The 17,265-nt window shown below is 42.6% G+C and overlaps 2 protein-coding genes across 2 annotated transcripts in view; both read left to right on the forward strand.

Annotated features, from left to right (window-relative positions):
* Positions 1-3,756, forward strand: part of LOC134192927 (cilia- and flagella- associated protein 210-like) — a 7,373-nt gene extending 3,617 nt beyond the window's left edge. Inside the window, exons 10-15 of the mRNA XM_062661684.1 lie at positions 1-28; positions 1,704-1,766; positions 1,831-1,902; positions 2,171-2,254; positions 2,420-2,500; positions 3,128-3,756. The exon at positions 1-28 is cut by the window's left edge and continues 74 nt beyond it. Of these exons, the coding sequence (XP_062517668.1) occupies positions 1-28; positions 1,704-1,766; positions 1,831-1,902; positions 2,171-2,254; positions 2,420-2,500; positions 3,128-3,484 (685 nt within the window). The 3' untranslated portion in view covers positions 3,485-3,756. The remainder of the gene's footprint in view (positions 29-1,703; positions 1,767-1,830; positions 1,903-2,170; positions 2,255-2,419; positions 2,501-3,127) is intronic.
* Positions 3,572-17,059, forward strand: LOC134192907 (uncharacterized). Its single transcript, XM_062661661.1, has 17 exons — positions 3,572-3,836; positions 3,940-3,959; positions 4,001-4,055; positions 4,438-4,534; positions 6,010-6,400; positions 7,322-7,595; positions 7,813-7,972; positions 8,626-8,758; positions 8,822-9,187; positions 10,253-10,438; positions 10,728-10,998; positions 12,195-12,338; positions 12,726-12,862; positions 12,920-13,045; positions 14,141-16,172; positions 16,228-16,340; positions 16,532-17,059. The coding sequence occupies exons 1-17, from the start codon at positions 3,572-3,574 to the stop codon at positions 16,751-16,753; spliced, it is 4,992 nt and encodes a 1,663-aa protein (XP_062517645.1). The 3' UTR covers positions 16,754-17,059.
* The last annotated feature ends 206 nt before the right edge of the window (positions 17,060-17,265 follow it).

The raw sequence follows: 17,265 nt of genomic DNA on the forward strand, positions 1-17,265 counted from the left end.
TGGTCGACTTGCAAAGCAGATGCAAACGGTAAGATCATTTCAATCAATATGTGTGACTCTAGTTTAACTGTTTGCACTCACTTGTTTGTCTTTCTGCTTGTTTGTTTATCATTTTGCAACTTATGTAAATCAAAAATGTTTTAGATGTACACTGTACCTTGTGGTAATTTGTAACTCAAGTGTCCAGTCGGTTGTCTCTTCCTCCAGGGGGCAAAAACCGGCTGGAGACATTCACCACTCAAACAAACCACCGACGCTCTATCCTATAATCAGAGTGCCATTCAACGTTTGTGCATCCTCAATAAGGATGCACGTTGCTATTAGCTCTTTGCTAATGTAATTTCGCTCTGATGCAAGTGCCTGTAGTCTCGACACGTGCCATCTAAGTTTACGAACAACAGGTTGACTCTTTCCAGCTTTTCTTGTTGTCTGTCTCTCGTTCTAAGAACGGTAGACTCAAAGCTTACCAAAGAGGTCAACCAAAGGTCGACCACAATGTACGCTAATCATAGCTTTGCACATTGTGCTGCGTTGAGAAGGTCTACTCGTTCAATGCGTGCAACGTACAACACCCTGGGCGACTAGAAATTATTTGCATGCGCTGCCTATTCCTCAAAGTAAGAAAATTAAGACAAAGAAGAAGATGACATGCAGGTGTAGCTCACACGCTAACGAAATGTGACGGATTGACTACTCAGTTATAAATTGCATTAGCAAAGAGCCAATGGTGACGTGCATTGATGCACGTGCATGCACAAACACTAACCAAACGTGTAAATGTATAAGATCCTGATTGGAGGATAGAGAGTCGGCGGTTTCCTTTGAGTGGTGAATTTCTCCAGCCGGTGTTTCTTCTCTTAGGGAGAGACAATGGGGGAGACGACTGGGGGAATGACTGAGGGGAGACGACTGGGGGGAGACGACTGGGGGGAGACGACTGGGGGGAGACGACTGGGGGGAGACGACTGGGGGGAGACGACTGGGGGGAGACGACTGGGGGGAGACGACTGGGGGGAGACGACTGGGGGGAGACGACTGGGGGGAGACGACTGGGGGGAGATGACTGGGGGGAGACGACTGGGGGGAGACGACTGGGGGAGATGACTGGGGGGAGACGACTGGGGGGAGATGACTGGGGGGAGACGACTGGCTGGACACTTGAGCCTAGGTAATTAATTGAATATATGGCAGTTACAATTATTGATTGACTGTGGTTGTTGACAACTCAACCATAAATTCCTACAAAACAAGACGGATAACAACATTAAAGATATACGATTTTTATGCACTTGAAGATCAAGAGCAACTTATGGTGATATCAACGTATTTAATATCTAACACATTTTTTGATCGATAGAGTTTTTAAAATCAAAACGTTACAACATAATCTGACTTTGTCTACATGCTGTGTGGTGTGTGACTTTATTATGTCTGCTTGTTTGTCTGTTTGTTTGTCTTTTTGTTTGTCTGTTTGTCTGTTTGTTTGTCTGTTTGTTTGTTTGTTTGTCTGTCTGTTTGTCTGTCTGTTTGTTTGCCTGTTTGTTTGTCTGTTTGTTTGTCTATCTGTCTGTTTGTTTGTCTGTCTGTTTCTCTGTCTGTTTCTCTGTCTGTTTGTCTGTTTGTTTGCCTGTTTGTCAGCTGTTTGTTTGTCTGTTTGTTATTTGTTATGAGTTTGATTGTTCTACGTTGCAATACATTTGTAGAAAGTTGATGATGAAGACAAGAGAATAGCAGAAGTTCAAGGAGAAACAGAAACGAAGAAGAAGGTAGAGTCTGTCTATTTAATCTTTCTTTGTACAAGCTAGAACATGTCGTGTCACTCTACATTAGCTTGCAATGAAAGCTAAGGAGCAGCAGTTGGCAGAGAGACAGAAGGCTATTCATGAACATCGAGCTGAAATGGTCAGTCTAAAGCTGTTCAAGTGCATGCCCTAGTTACATGGATGTCTAGCTATCGCTTTCTCTGTCTGCACAAAACATTTACTTTGACTTTTTTCTCTTAACTGTAATTAATAGTTAGGTGATGGTACACATTGCTGCTGTCTCAGGTTGACTTTGCTTGACCTGATTGCATGATGCGTTTTGAGTAGTTGCAGGGACACTGAATGTTTAGCGTAAACATTTAAGGTACGTAGCAACTCAGTATTAAAGCTGTTTTGCACGTGTACAGATGGCAGAAAACAGGGGGAAGAAGAAGGAAGAGGAAGAGAGAGATATTGAGATGCTAAAGCAACGAATAGAGTTGGATATGAAGGTACGGAGTGTGTGGACATGTGGACAATGTATTCGTTGTGTGTGTGTGTGTGTGTGTGTGTGTGTGTGTGTGTGTGTGCATGTGTGTGTGTGTGTGTGTGTGTGTGTGTGTGTGTGTGTGTGTGTGTGTGTGTGTGTGCGCGCGCGCTGATTTTTGCTTTTACAGTTTCGACGTGATATGATGGAAAAGGAGAAGAAAAAGAGAGAGACTGCAAGGGAATTGAGTAGCTTTCGCTTTGAGCAGATTGTGAGTCATATGAATGGGGAAGTGTTGTGTAACCTATTGTTGAAAGTTGAGCAGTTGGACACACACGCACACACACACACACACGTGCACACACATGTGCACACACATACACACATACACACACACACCACATGCTCACACACGCACACACACACACACACACACACACACACACACACACACACACACACACCAAATTCACAAACAAAGGCATGCAAGCCATCAATATGCTTTACAGGAATATTTTAACATATTTTGTATAATCAACTCTCCACATAATCCTCAACATCTGCTGCATGATGATACGAGTGTCAGCCAGCTAGACCTCTAGTACAGTGTATTGTCGTTTTGCATGACATCATTATTGTGGTTTCCAATCTGTAATTAATTACGTATACTATCTTGCAGTTTAAGTTAATCGATACTAACTGTGCACTTGCTCTTGCATTGTCTAAATCGAATGAAAAAATTTCAGATGTCAATGCTTGCAGTTGTTGCTCTTGCTACGTAGCTACTGTACATGTACTCGCTACACTCAATGCTTGTGTTCAGTGTTTTCTTTCAGAATGTTTAATTTAATTTCTAATTGTCTCAATTCGTGATTATTTCTGTATTATTTCTCAACAGGAGCAACGACATTCTGTTGAGGAGCAACTGCGTGCCGAGCGGGCGGAATTCGACAAGAAACGCGCCGAATCGTTGAAAACCGAGGAGGAGCAGTTCAAGGCATACGCAGCCGAAGTGTTACAAGAAGCTGAAAAAAGCAACAGCTGCATGAAACCTCTACAAGCTGCAGTTCGCGCAGGCGCAGGAGGCGGACGCGGTCCACACTTTGACGGTTTGCAAGGCCTCAGACCGAGTTTCCAAGCGATGGACGAGACGGGCGTACAGCTACCAAGTTATTGTCAACAAAGACGACGCGTGCAAGGACGACCAAGTGATCAACTAGGCAGCACACAGAAAAGAATGGGATTCACATGGTAGTTATATACATACGGGCTTTAGAAGCTTAACATACGGGCTTTCGGTATTTAGAAATGATGTATTGGGAAAGTACCGTGAAACGCAGCTATGGAATTTGGGCCTGGCTTTCGTTCCAAGTTCTATCTTGTAGTTGGGGCGTCGTTCCTGTTTGAGGCGACTGTCACTACAATAGCGGTTTACTATGCTAAGCTGCTCGCTTTGCTGCTCTACGTCATGTACGATTTTCGAGTCTTTTCTTGGGATTCGGTCGGTTGCAGGCTCTACTGGCGATGGGAGAGCGAAAGTGGCGAGCAGATCAAGAAGGAGGAAGACACCTGCTGTCATCCGGACGAACGCAACGAGCAGACTGAAGGTCGGTAAACGCAAGATCATTGAAGATGCAGTCTGTTTCGCTCATTTGTTGAGTACGTAGATGCGCGTGCAATTATCCAACGTGAGTGCTGGAATTGTGGCAGATTACGGTGCTATTTGTAACGTAGAAAATTCGAGGTCACGTGGTTTAGTCACGTGGTTTAGGGACTAACACCCCTTTTCGTCATTTCATGTAAAGATATCAGAGAGTTAGGACGTGGTAAGTTTGCGTGCAGATTGAAGCGACGTTAGCTTGTATTGTTAGGACAAGACTTCCCTTTCATCTCGTGATCTCGTGACCTCTCGCGAGCAGATGTTAGAATCGAAGTCCCGTATACGGACGGCATACATGTAGTTGCTCGTTGTGTCGAGCGCTTGTGTCGTTTGAATGACGAAGGAGGGAATCGTTTGGGAATAAGTTTGGAAGAAGAAATTGTTTAGGAACGATTTCGGGAAGATAGTCCCATATGACACATTGATATTAATATTATTGACGTAATAGAAATTCCATATAAATTTATTAGTCAAGGTAGTTAATATTAATATTTGTTTTGGTTAATGACTTTGGTGCTTGTTGTGATGTATTTATTCGTATCTTGCAGGTAAAGATGAGTTGCAAAAGTTTCTACAGTCAGTCATTTACAAGTGGGAACGGTTGGCATCTCTCGTAGGAAATCTAGATTTGAATACAAATTCAAGGTTTGAAGGTTTTGCTTGCCAGTGTGTCTATTCATGATTTTCTGTCTGTCTGTCTGTTTGTCTGTCTGTCTGTCTATTTGTTGTCTGTCTGTCTGTCTATTTGTTGTCTGTCTTTCTGTCTGTCTGTCTATTGGGTTGTGTGTCTTTCTGTCTGTCTGTCCATTGGGTTGTCTGTCTTTCTGTCTGTCTGTCTGTTGGGTTGTCTGTCTTTCTGTCTGTCTGTCCATTGGGTTGTCTGTCTTTCTGTCTGTCTGTCTGTTGGTTTGTCTGTCTTTTTGTCTGTCTGTCTATTTGTTTGTCTGTCTGTCTGTCTGTCTGTCTGTCTGTCTGTCAATACATATATTTTCAAACATTGAACTATTATACATCATCTAAGCAAAGCAACTAAATACTACCCAAGCCAATAGGGCTTGGTTCTACCTACAACTATTTATGTTTATGTGGCTGTCTCTTGAAACAATCTTCTTTATTTTTCTGTCAATCACTCTAGCATTTGATCGTTGTAGACACACAGAGAACACAGATCTCCAGTATGTCTTGAAGGTTGATGCATTTGGCTTTCCGTCTTCGTCTCTTGATAGCTGTGACAGTTTCTTCAAATAGTCTTCAGCTTTCTCTCCCCAACAGCCAAAATGTTCGAAGACTATAGGCACAAATGTTGGTCGAAAACCTCCAGGCAAGAGCTCCTGGTCGTACTTTTTGATCTTCAGATTTTCTGTTTGTCTGTCTTTCTGTCTGTCTGTCCATTTGTTTGTCTGTCTGTTTGTTTGCCTGTTTGTCTGTCTCTAAACAAGGACCTGCTTTACAAGTTGACAGTCATCGAAATCAACGTTTCTAATAAAGACTTACTTGCCAGTGAAATTAACTGCTGTCTGTTCCCTGTAAGCGTGAACTAGAAAGTGAGTAATGAAGTAGAGGTCACACCAGGTGTGCTCATTAGAGCACTAAGAGCTGCTCCAGTTGGACCATGTTATACCAATTATCTTAAACGGTTCCAGTTGCTGATCTGTTGGTCTTACAAGATAATTGGATAATAACCATTGCTCCACCCGTTTGTGTTTGATATGCACAAGTACTATCCTTCCGTTTGGTTTGTAGGAAAGGCTTAGATAATTTGATAAACAGAAATGCCAGACCTAGCGGTTTCTAACGATACCGAGATCATTGCGAAAGTCCAAAAAACAGCAGAGATATTGATGTTTTCAAAGTTCACACTTATGGGGAACAGACAGTAGTTCTGTGGTGATCACACGTGTATTTACATTGTTGTAACTGTGTTTGTCTGTCTGTTTGTTTGTCATCATAAATTATGATTTATGCAATGCAATATGCAATAAATGCAGTGCATGGATGTGTGTGTGTGTGTGTGTGTGTGTGTGTGTGTGTGTGTGTGTGTGTGCACTCACATGTGTGAATACATCTGTGTACCTATAAGTTTGTAGGTCCATCGTTGTATTTTGATTTTTGCTTTTTAGTATTGCAATGTTGGATGACAATCTGCCACAGATCAAGGACTTTAGTGATTTACACAAGTTGCCCAATCAACTACATTGGGATCTAACAACACAGCAGTACAAGTCAAAACAATGTGTTAATGGTCACAACAAACACGGCAGCAGCAACAAGAGTCAAGGAAACGGAGACAGCCAGAGACACGGAAATGGGGGAAGAAAATCACAAACTGTGTTTGGATCAAATAGAAATGGCGGATTAAGTGGCGATGATGGAGACAAGGACGACGATGATGAGAAACGGAGACGAGAGAAACAGAGAGTGACGTCAGAGTGGATGCTTGGTGGTGACCAAATGAGTAACGAGGAAGACGAGAGCGAGGAAGATGACAGTCTCAAGAGCATGACTACAAAGGTTTGCTTGTGTAACAAAGTGTATTTACATTAGCCACACAGAAGTACTTCATTTTGAGTAACATAATTGGTTTTCTTTTGTAACTCAATCAACTGTCTTTGGTGTTGGCCAGAATTTTTTTGTGATAAATTTTATTGAGTTTGCAATGGCACAGGCTTGCTGTGAGTTAGTAACTGAAGCTGGAGCCGTCTGGAGAAATGATCGACTTGTTGTGAAGACTCAAGTATTAGGAATTTAGGCGTTATTTTGCTTCCAAGCTCACTACTATAAAATTTAACTAAAATGGTGCAAAGTGACTGTCGTTTCATGTGACCAGAAAGTAGCATCGCTAGGATATTCTGTATCGTTAGTTTTATGGGACATGAGTGTTACATGATCTAGTAATTGTGTACATGAATGAGACTGTTCTGGTAAAGTTTTCTTATGAATGTGTTGGCGGTTGTGATTGTCTGTCTGTCCTTGTCTGTGGTTGCTATGACCAAAAACAAGTACACACACAAACACACACACACACACACACACACACACACACACACACACACACACACACACTGAAGACTGGAGGTGAACCAACACCTTTGAGTATGCTATTGTTATTGTTAATTTACAACGGCCATTTTAATGAAATCTCTTAGGTCTTCAACTAGACTCTAGATCATTTTGATGTGTGTATGTTGTTCAGACAGATACTGTACGTACATGAGGAGGTACGCATGCTATTTTTATTACTAACGCCAGCATTTGCTGTCACTGTTTTGCCAGGTAGTTGTGTAGTTGTTGATGTAAGGATTCTGAGAAAACACTGCTTGAAATGAAATATTGTTTGGTGTGGTTTTATTGTCATTAATAAATAGTAACATTATGACATGGTTGTAAGTGATTGGTGGCAAGTCAATCACAGGAGCTTTGTTTGTGTTACAGAATGACCCTTTGCATATGAGCGGTTCTCCTGTGAACATCAGGCTTAAAGGGAAACAGCACAAACAAATGAGTCATGCTTCAAGTGCTCCCTCAGTGATGCCCATTATGAGAAGTATGCCCGACTGTCAAGAGTACTTGTTGCAACAAAGTGTGGCTCGCTCACACCCACATCATGGGCTGTCACGAACAGTATCATTCTCTCAATTGTCTCCTCGTTCAAGAGACAAGCGCAGGGAGATGAAACGTACTGCGATGTCGGAGTCAGCTCTTCGAGGTAAGGCAGATGATTGGAATGTGGATTAGTGTGTGTAGTGTGTGTGTGTGCATGTGTGTGTGCATGTGTGCGTGTGTGCATGTGTGTGTGTGTGTGTGTGTGTGTGTGTGTGTGTGTGTGTGTGTGTGTGTGTGCTCACGTGTGTGTGTGTGTGTGTGTGTGTGTGTGTGTGTGCATGCACACATGTATACTGCTATTCACTGCTGTGTTTGTCTAGCTGTCGGATCAGTTGATAGTCGGGTGATGACTATGGAGTTGGCTTTTAAATGCCAAGATCGTTGTGGGTATGAAGAGTGGAAGGCATGTCAAGAAAGAGGCTGCAGAGATACTCGAGAGCAGTTGGAACATTATCGATGTTGTCGTCTACGATATCTCAGGTAATTAACACACACACACACACACACACACACACACACACACACACACACACACACACACACACACACACACACACACACCACACACACACACACACACACACACACACACACACACACACACACACACACACATAATAGAAGAGTTTGAAACGTCTGTTTGGAGATGTCTTAAACAACAGCTGAGATGTTCTCGTCGCTTTTTTGGCTATAATTTAACAGCATGCATAAAGGATGCATCATGTTACTGATGCAATCTTAACCTTCTTTATCGTCATTCCTCGGTTCCATTCTGTATTGTGAATTTGGCACAAACCTGTGTTTGATGGTGTGTGTGTGTGTGTGTGTGTGTGTGTGTGTGTGTGTGTGTGTGAGAGTGTTGTGTGTGTGTGTGTGAGTGAGTGTTGTGTGTGTGTGCACATGAGACATGAGGTGAGGTATGTGTGTAATTCTTTTGTAAATAAACTTCTACCATAGCATTGCCCTTTAGGGAGCGTTCTGCTCTAGATTACAAAATGAGGTCAAATGGTTCATGCCGAGGGAATCCTCATAATGTCTGATAGTCAACTGTCTGTACATGTTGTGTATAAGAGTGATTGATGCTTGGTGGCAGAGATCTTTTAATTAAAGTTTGTTCTTGTATCATTTTGCAGGATAACTGTAGGTGTAGAGGATTGCCGTCGCTGTACAGACTTTGTCTCCCTTATATGGACGCATGCACAGAAATGTGAACAAGGAGGGAAATGTCGAGTGTTCAAATGCCATCAGTTGAAGATGAGGATGCAGGTTGACAATTTTTCTGACCACATGATGTGTATTGATCTCATATCGAGATTGTTGTGTCATCAGGCTGCTATGGCAGTACCATATACTACTGCGGCAACTCAGCCGCTGCCTTTATCATCCAGTCTACTTGCCACATCATCAGACTTTTCATCAGGAGTTCCTTCCTTGCAATCCGGTAATGAAATCCATAGCCTTCCAGCCCACAAGGCCCAGAGTCAAGTTAGTTCAGTGAAAGAGAGAGCCCAGTTTTGGCCTGTTGATGCTATGCCTGCTGCTGCTCAGTGCAAGACGTCGGATCACTACGTTATGCCACAGCTCAATGAAGAGACAAACGTTTCTCTGGCAAATATTCAGAATGCTGTTGATGTCGGTGGACGTGGAGATTTCAATGAAGAGTTGCCAACGGGATTGCCCATTAGTTTTGAAGAGGTAACATATGTGTGTACTTGTGGAGAACGATGGGGAGCTGGTTGTGTTAGCAAACACACAAGTAGGAGGGAAGGCAGTGATGGGTGGGTTGGTGGATGGATGGGTAGGTGTGCAGGTGGGCATGTAGATGGACAGGCAAATTTATAGGTTGCCAAATTAACAGACTTGCAAGCTCAGGCACAGAGTCTGACAAACTAGTAGACAATAAGGTAATATGGGGTAACTCCGATCACGGGGTAGGTAACTAGCACTAGCACACCTAGATCAATGGCAACGCAGACACACAACAAGTAGAAATTGCTCTCCATGTTAGCAGTGTTTCACATACAACGTCTGTTTCTTAGTCACTAGATCCAGGAAAGTGTCAAAGTGTGGTCAGAGTTACTCTGTGTTATCTTATTATGTGTAACACACACACACACACACACACACACACACACACACACACACACACACACACACGCACACGCACATGCACACGCACGTACGCACACACACGAATTGAATAGGCAATGGCATTCCTCATCATTTGTGTAGACTGCCTCGTTTAGCAGCATGATTCCTTTTCATCAGGTTCCAGGGTGGATACGTTTGCCTCTTTCTTTATGCAGCATTCCTGCCTGCAAATGAACTAGATGTGTTATAGTTGTGCACAATGAGATGTGTGATCATGAACAAGAGTTTGTGTGTCCATGTGTGTTTGTCTGTCTGTCTGTCCGTGTGTGTGTGTGTGTGTGTGTGTGTGTGTGTGTGTGTGTGTGTGTGTGTGTGTGTGTGTGTGTGTGAAAAAGTAGTTAACATGCGGCATTGATGAATGTGTTTGCACTACAAGATTCACTGAAAGGCAGATACTAAACGAGTCGTATACACTTTACTATTGGATGCCACTAGATATCTCATTTGAATGGCAATGTTTATCCTGTCATTAGAACCTCATTAACTCATAACAATGCAGGGATGTGGATTGTAACTTCCACAAAGGAAAGAGGCCAGACCCTGTCCAACTGGATGTTAATGAACAGGGAGGGGATTTTGAGACTGGAGTAACAGTTGGCGTTTGTGTAGGTTGCTTTGTCTGATCGGACTCCTGCTGTTGAACACCTATTGAAGTTGGGAGAGACAGACCTGCCATCGTTGCAAATTGACCGTGGATTTTGCAACATGCCTCCTGCCGAGGTGTTGCAGTCACCGACATGTATGTTGTCAGCAAGGGAAGAAACTGGGTGTGTAGTACTGTGGCCACTTAACACTGTAAGTATATTTTCTTTTGTTTGCTTAGGATAGTGTGTTTCTGTGTGTGTGTGTGTGTGTGTGTGTGTGTGTGTGTGTGTGTGTGTCTGCTTGCCTGCTCGTCTGTTTGTAACTGACAGTTATTGTTTGTTTATCTGTGTGTGCATGTGTGTGTGTGTGTGTGTGTGTGTGTGTGTGTGTGTGTGTGTGTGTGTGTGTGTGTGTGTGTGTGTGTGTGTCTTTGTCTGTCTGTATGTTTGTCCATTTTTGAAACCTGTCTTCATTGGAATTTACATCAGCGATTCTTCAGGCAATATTAACACCAGTTGATGGCCGATATGTCGCTCAAGAGCATTTCATAGAAAGTGTTCTACTTGGTCAGGGAGCCTTTGCAGACGTCTATTTGTGTATGGACATTCCAAGCGAACAACTATTTGCTGTCAAGAAACCATTTAATCCTGACACACTTAACCAACGTGAACTGAGCACTTGGGGCTCACTTGATCATCACAACTTTGTCCAGCTGTTTGGAGCTGTTCAGCATAGCGGAAAGATCTACTTGTTTCAAGAATACGTAGAAGGTGGGCAACTTAGTGCAGTTGATTGTCAGTTGCATCAGTTACTGTAAATCAGGAAATCTTACTAACTTTTTGTGTAGCCCAAATATTCATGCAAATGCACATACAACGCTGTCTGAATTGTTTGGGTTAGAAACAGCTTTCTTGGCTCAGGGTAGCGTCTTGTCAATGAATTGGTTTTTGCAAGCCAAGAAATCAGAGACATATTGAGAATGAAGTACACTCGAACCTCCCTAATCCGGACCTTCAAGATCCAAACACCTCCCTAGACCGGACACTTTTGCTCAGGTCTTGGGACTCCGAGGGTAAGCACGTTTGGCAAGAAACTCCGTGTAAACACTCAAATTTCAAGCCCAGTCTTGACTATCACGTGCTAGTGTGTAAGAGAAGGGGTATGTAACGTTACGTATGTAACTGTAGTACAAAGTACACAGTACATTATAGTGTAGTACAAGTGTGTGCTGTACACACACACTATGCAGAACTGGTATGACGTTCACCAAACCTTACATTAAGATGATCTGCGATTCCAAGGATATAACGCACGTTAGCTATTTCTATCTTTCAGACATTTCTAGAATCCCAACAGCGGCTGGTCCCATACTGTCCAGATTAGGGAGGTTTGAGTGTAGGTACATTGGCAGGCACCTACCTGGATGTTGATTGAGCCTCGTCACTCTTGCAGAGGACTACTACATACGCACTTCGAAAACGACATTGACCAAACTGTTTTAGTGTCGCAGATGTTTTTATGCTGTAGAGTAGAATAGTGAAATTGCTTAGGTCAGGCTTGGCTGGCGCCTCTGGGTCCTGGGATATCATTTACTTACCAGAACAATTAGTATCAATATTTGATATCAATGAAATATGTAACAGTCCTAAACTCCTTGGCGACTGAAAATTTTGTGAGGTTGCCAAGGTGACGACTACGTCTGCCATAAAATTTCGAGCACTGAAACATGTATAGATGTCCACTCTCGTGGCTCAGTAGATGACCCTCGCCTGTTACCCAAGAACTTTTCAAAGGACACTCACACAATATTTGAGCCATTATCTAATGACTAAAGATTTTAATGTAAGGCATATTGCATACGCATATGACGTAATTACGTAATGTCATTTACTTGTGTCCAGGGGGTTACATGCGATATGTGAACATGTACATGCCTGGTTAATATTTTGTTATCAATTTGTTTTAGGTGGCAGTTTGTCAAGTCTCCTGCTTGAAAATGATGTTGTGTGTCCACTTCCGGAAATTCAGGCTTTAGTTTACACGTTTCAGGTCTTGCAAGGACTTCACTACCTGCACGCCCAGATGAAAATTGTTCACAGAGACATTAAACGTGTGTGCCAAGTATATACGATGTTTACATCTGTATCAGTGTGGTGTGTGTGTGTGTGTGTGTGTGTGTGTGTGTGTGTGTGTGTGTGTGTGGTGTGTGTTCAGTGTGTGTGTGTGTGTGTGTGTGTGTGTGTGTGTGTGTGTGTGTGTGTGTGTGTGTGTGTGTGTGGTGTGTGTTCAGTGTGTGTGTTCAGTGTGTGTGTGTGTGTGTGTGTGTGTGTGTGTGTGTGTGTGTGTTCAGTGTGTGTGTGTGTGTGTGTGTGTGTGTGTGTGCGCGCGCGTGCGTGTGTGTGTGCGTGTGTGTGTGCGTGCGTGTGTGTGTGTGTGTGTGTGTGTGTGCGCACGCGCGTGCATGCATGTGTTTAACTCAGTATTTATTAACCTATAGCGGAGAACATCCTTGTGAAAGAAAACAACGTTATCAAGATAGCAGATTTTGGGTTGGCTATTCCAATCAATGAGATTCCTTTTGATGTTGAAAGATCATTTCATCCGGCAGGCACTGACTGTTACATGCCTCCTGAAGTATGCTGATAAGTTGTGTTTGGTAATGAATGCTGATGTATTTTCTGTTTGCTACAGGTAGCAAGAGGGGAGATGTATTATTCGAATCGTGATGTGTGGAGTGTAGGATGTGTGTTGTACAAGCTGTTGACCGGAAAGTCACCTCATGATCATTTGCGTCATATGAAGTCGCTTATATTTGTGGTAAATTTTTGTCTTGTGGGTGTTTGTTGGTGATGCTGTATGTTGTGTTGTTGTGATGATTACTTTGTTGCAAGTTGTTGTAGTCAGTACTGCAGTGATTTAATGTTTGGCAAGTCTTTGTTGTCTGTTTGTCTGTCTGTCTGTCAAAGTCAAGTCCTTTAGTTAATGACTTTGTTGTTTGCAAGGACTGATTTGTATTTAAAAAATCCTACATATATACAAGTAGAATCTGTATGAGAATAAATTATCTGTCTGTCCGTCTGTCTGTCTGTCTGTTTGTCCATCCGTTTGTTTTTGTTTGTTTGTTTGTCTATCTGTTTGTCTGTCTCTGTCTGTCTGTCTGTCTGTGTCTGTTTGTCTGTCTGTCTGTATGTCTGTTTATACAGTATGTATTTTCATAAATGAATGCTATTACAACCAAGACTATTTAAATGCTTCAGCGACCCAATAGGGTCAATACACTTCGCAAACTAATGTACGCAAAACTGAGTATGATCTGTCTGTCTGTCTGTCTGTCTGTCTGTCTTTCTGTTTGTCTGTCAAGAGAAGAAAAGAAAATGAAAAAATATTTAGAAGAGCTTGTTCCAGGAGGATATGTATCAAGATGTGTTCCTCTTGTGATAGAACATTTTGGGAGGTGGGGCACAAAGGCAGAGAATTTTTTGCAGCATTTGTCACAACAGTCAGCAAATCCAGAAGCCAATTTTAATGCTTTCATGTTCATGTCGTATTGGAGAAAAAAGATTTTCTACAATTCTGCAAAGATGCCAAAGTTATCCTTAGAGAACTTTCAAAACTTTCACCTAATCATGGTGATTTAGATAGATTATTTGATTTTGACATTCAAAGTCAAGTCCATTAGTTAATGACTTTGTTGTTTGCAAGGACTGATTTGTATTTAAAAAGTCATAGCATATGTACAAGTAGAATCTGTATGAGAATATAGTGCCTATCTCTTTGTCTCTCTGTTTGTCTTTTTGTCTGTCTGTTTGAGGCGTCTTTCCAGTGTAACACTTGGAATTAATATATGCAGGGATTGTTCAGACATCTAGCTACGGTTAGCTTAAGTAATTATTAATAATTTGCTGTTTTTAGATTGGTAGGAATGAAAATGGCCCAGATATTCCACCTGGATGTTGTTGCGAGTCTGTGATGAAGTTTTTTCGTGATGTCTTTGTGAGAGCAACAGGCCGTCCATCTGCAATCCAACTTCTCACTCACGAGGCTTTTGTACGACCGTTCAATTCACTTACTACTTCACCACTGCAGAGCCCAGAGCCACAAGTCACATCAATCACCGAAGCAACGTACACATGTGATCTTGTAAATGTCATGCAGCCACAATCAACTGACCCAGTAGAAGCAACAGATCCTTGGAATGCACTTGACCCTGCAGCTGTCATGCAGTCACAGCCAACTGGTCCAGTACAAGCAACAGATGCTTTGAGTGATGAAAGCATTGAAAGTAACGAAAGAGAACTGAAACAGCCAAATGATGTTGAGAAGGTGGATTCTAGTCGTGCAGCCGTGTTGTTAGGAGAATCAAGGAGCAGACAAGAACTACCACTTGTCAGTGATGTTGAGTCTAGAAGTGACGATGTATCACCTGCCACCAATTCTGTGGGTAACCTAGAAGTCAGTCCCATGTTGTTTACGTCACCTCAGTTATCAAGTGATCAATCTGAAGCAAACAAAATCGAGTTGCAAGCTGAGCAACTTGTTGAAAGTTTTCATAAAGAAGTAGATCCCATTGTTGAGTCACCATCTCAGTCAGTTACAAGCATTGCACCGAGTGTCTCTGATAGTGCGACTTCTGTGCAGTCAGTTACAAGCACTGCACCAAGTGGTTCTGGCACCATAACTCCTTTCCAGTCAATCACAGATAAGTCAATCAGGAATGAAGTAGGTGCAGCTGCAGCCACTACAGAAGCCTCAAATAGTGAGGAAAATCACCAACAACATAATCAACAACCAACTGAGGAGACAGCATGTCTACAAAAATCTGAGATGTATGAGGAGATATCAACTGAACAACCGGCAAACGATAACAAGACGTTTGGTAAAGGCAAACAAGCAAACTGGCAACAAGTAGAAGAGAAATACCTTGGGATGAATGAAGATGTACACAAATTGAATGAACCAAGTGACAATCAGTCAGACGAGCTTGTGCGAGCCGAGTACTTTGCTCAAAATCAACCACGTAGCCGTGAATCGTCTCTGAGTAGTGCGTTTAGTCGTGAAGATGCCGAAAGCCTACAAGAGTACAGCCGACATTCAATCAGCAAAGATGGACGTCTCATTCGTCGAACTAGCTCTCGACCACATAGTCGAGTTTATCATCGCAGTCAGAGCTGTAACTTTTCGGTGTTAAGTGCTCCCCATCAGATATTGCAACGTGTGTCATCTTGTGATCCTCAGCAAGGCAATCAAGGGAGCGGCATTCAGAGATCTGGAGCACACGTATCTGGTGTTCAGCAATCGCATAATCATTTGCCGCAGCATGATGATGGTAGGGAGGTGTTTGGGCCGAGAGGTAACGATAGTCCCAGCAACTACACGAACACAACTGGCAGCTTCGCCACTGCTCCTAACGCATCAGAGGCAATCGAAGAAGAGGTCAGTCCAGCAATTGAAGAAAGCAGCCAAATTGAGTCACAAACCTTTCGCAGGCAGATTGGCCCTGGCCCCTTATCTCCTGCTGATGTACGAGAGGCTTTTACAGATAAAGGTCAAATGGATGGAAAAGGTCGTGCCTTGGAATCTGGGCAACAGCAAGAGACTGGCTCGTATTGTGACTTCTCAAATATCAGTAACAAAGTGCTTGAAGACTTGCGCCAGCTGCCTGTAGGCATGTCACAGCAAGGGAGAGCTGTTGTTGCCCCAGAAGCGGGAACCGAACCTACAGAAATGGCATTTGGAAGGGCATCTGTAGTGGTTGGGGCATCAAGTCGTTCGTCAAGTTCTGTTGTTAGCAGTTGTGCAACGGACATTGAATATGGCAGGCAGAAACCAGGTCAACACGTAGAGTCAAATGCAGCTGACAGAGGTGACAGTACACAGAGATCTCAGAAACAGACAGTCCCAGCAATTGAATCCAGTCATACCAAGACTAAAGCAGTTCAGCCAGGTAACAGACTTACTTCTTTAGTTTCACGTTTTGGTGATGGAGTTTGTTATGTTAGACTATATTCAAATAGAAGTGTTTGACAGCCATTTGCCAACACAAGCAGTGTTTAATTGCAAGTTACGATCTCCGATGTCAGCAATAGAACTGGTCAAGTACTTAGAGGCAACAGTAAGTGTCACTTCCATTCATGTTGTGTGTGTAGGCAACTGTGTGCTTGGATGCTTGCAAATAATATCTGTTTGTGCATACATGCACACACACACACACACACACACACACACACACACACACACACACACACACACACGTGCATGTAAATGCCGGCATGAATCCAAGTGCATACAATGAGCTGTGTGTAGGTCAAAAGAAAGATGCCCAATGTTTGTTCATTCACTCTTGGATTAGTCGAAGATAAAGCAATCCAACCATTGGACAAGAAACATATGTTCACATTGGGCATGAGCATAAAAGTTGCGATCGTTCCTGTCCTGGAGGGTGACTTTTCCTTCAACTTCTGGTTCCTGGACAGCAACGGAACCATCCAGAACGAGCCAACATCTCCAATGGCAAGTGTGGTGTAAATGGTTTCTACAGCAATTAATGATTTTTGATACACTGATGGTCATCTTGTTCATGTTATGGTGTAAATGTAACTCAACCACATAGACATATATGTATACCATATGTGGTTCAATGGTTATTCCATTTTATTGCCTTTATAGCTCATTTGCTGATAGTGTTTTTAGATATTAGTTACTTTATTTGCGACCTTTTGTTTTATACATTTAGCTACTAAAATATAGTGAGACCAACTGTACCATTACGTACCACATTGATTGATTAAAGTGTATGCCTGTAGAGGCCTGTATACCTCACAGGTGTGTAGACTTGGTGGACACACCATGTGCAGTATGTGTGCACACACGTATACATGTATAAACATAAGTATATATGTACGTACAATAACGGTACATGCACATACTTACATATCATATGTATAGCATGTACTATACTGTGCATGTATGTGTGTGTGTGTGTGTGTGTGTGTGTGTGTGTGTGTGTGTGTGTGCACGTGCACACAACTCAGACTTTC

Source organism: Corticium candelabrum, chromosome 17 (assembly GCF_963422355.1).
Source record: "Corticium candelabrum chromosome 17, ooCorCand1.1, whole genome shotgun sequence".
Classification (NCBI taxonomy): domain Eukaryota; kingdom Metazoa; phylum Porifera; class Homoscleromorpha; order Homosclerophorida; family Plakinidae; genus Corticium; species Corticium candelabrum.

What these genes read in the sequence shown, in the direction of transcription:
- LOC134192907 (XM_062661661.1), top strand. Translation starts at nt 3,572, where the DNA reads ATGGAATTTGGGCCTGGCTTTCGTTCCAAGTTCTATCTTGTAGTTGGG. An exon ending in GATTTGAATACAAATTCAAG is followed by an intron (nt 4,535 to 6,009) that starts GTTTGAAGGTTT and finishes TTTGCTTTTTAG; the next exon opens with TATTGCAATGTTGGATGACA. An exon ending in TGCCCATTAGTTTTGAAGAG is followed by an intron (nt 9,188 to 10,252) that starts GTAACATATGTG and finishes GCGTTTGTGTAG; the next exon opens with GTTGCTTTGTCTGATCGGAC.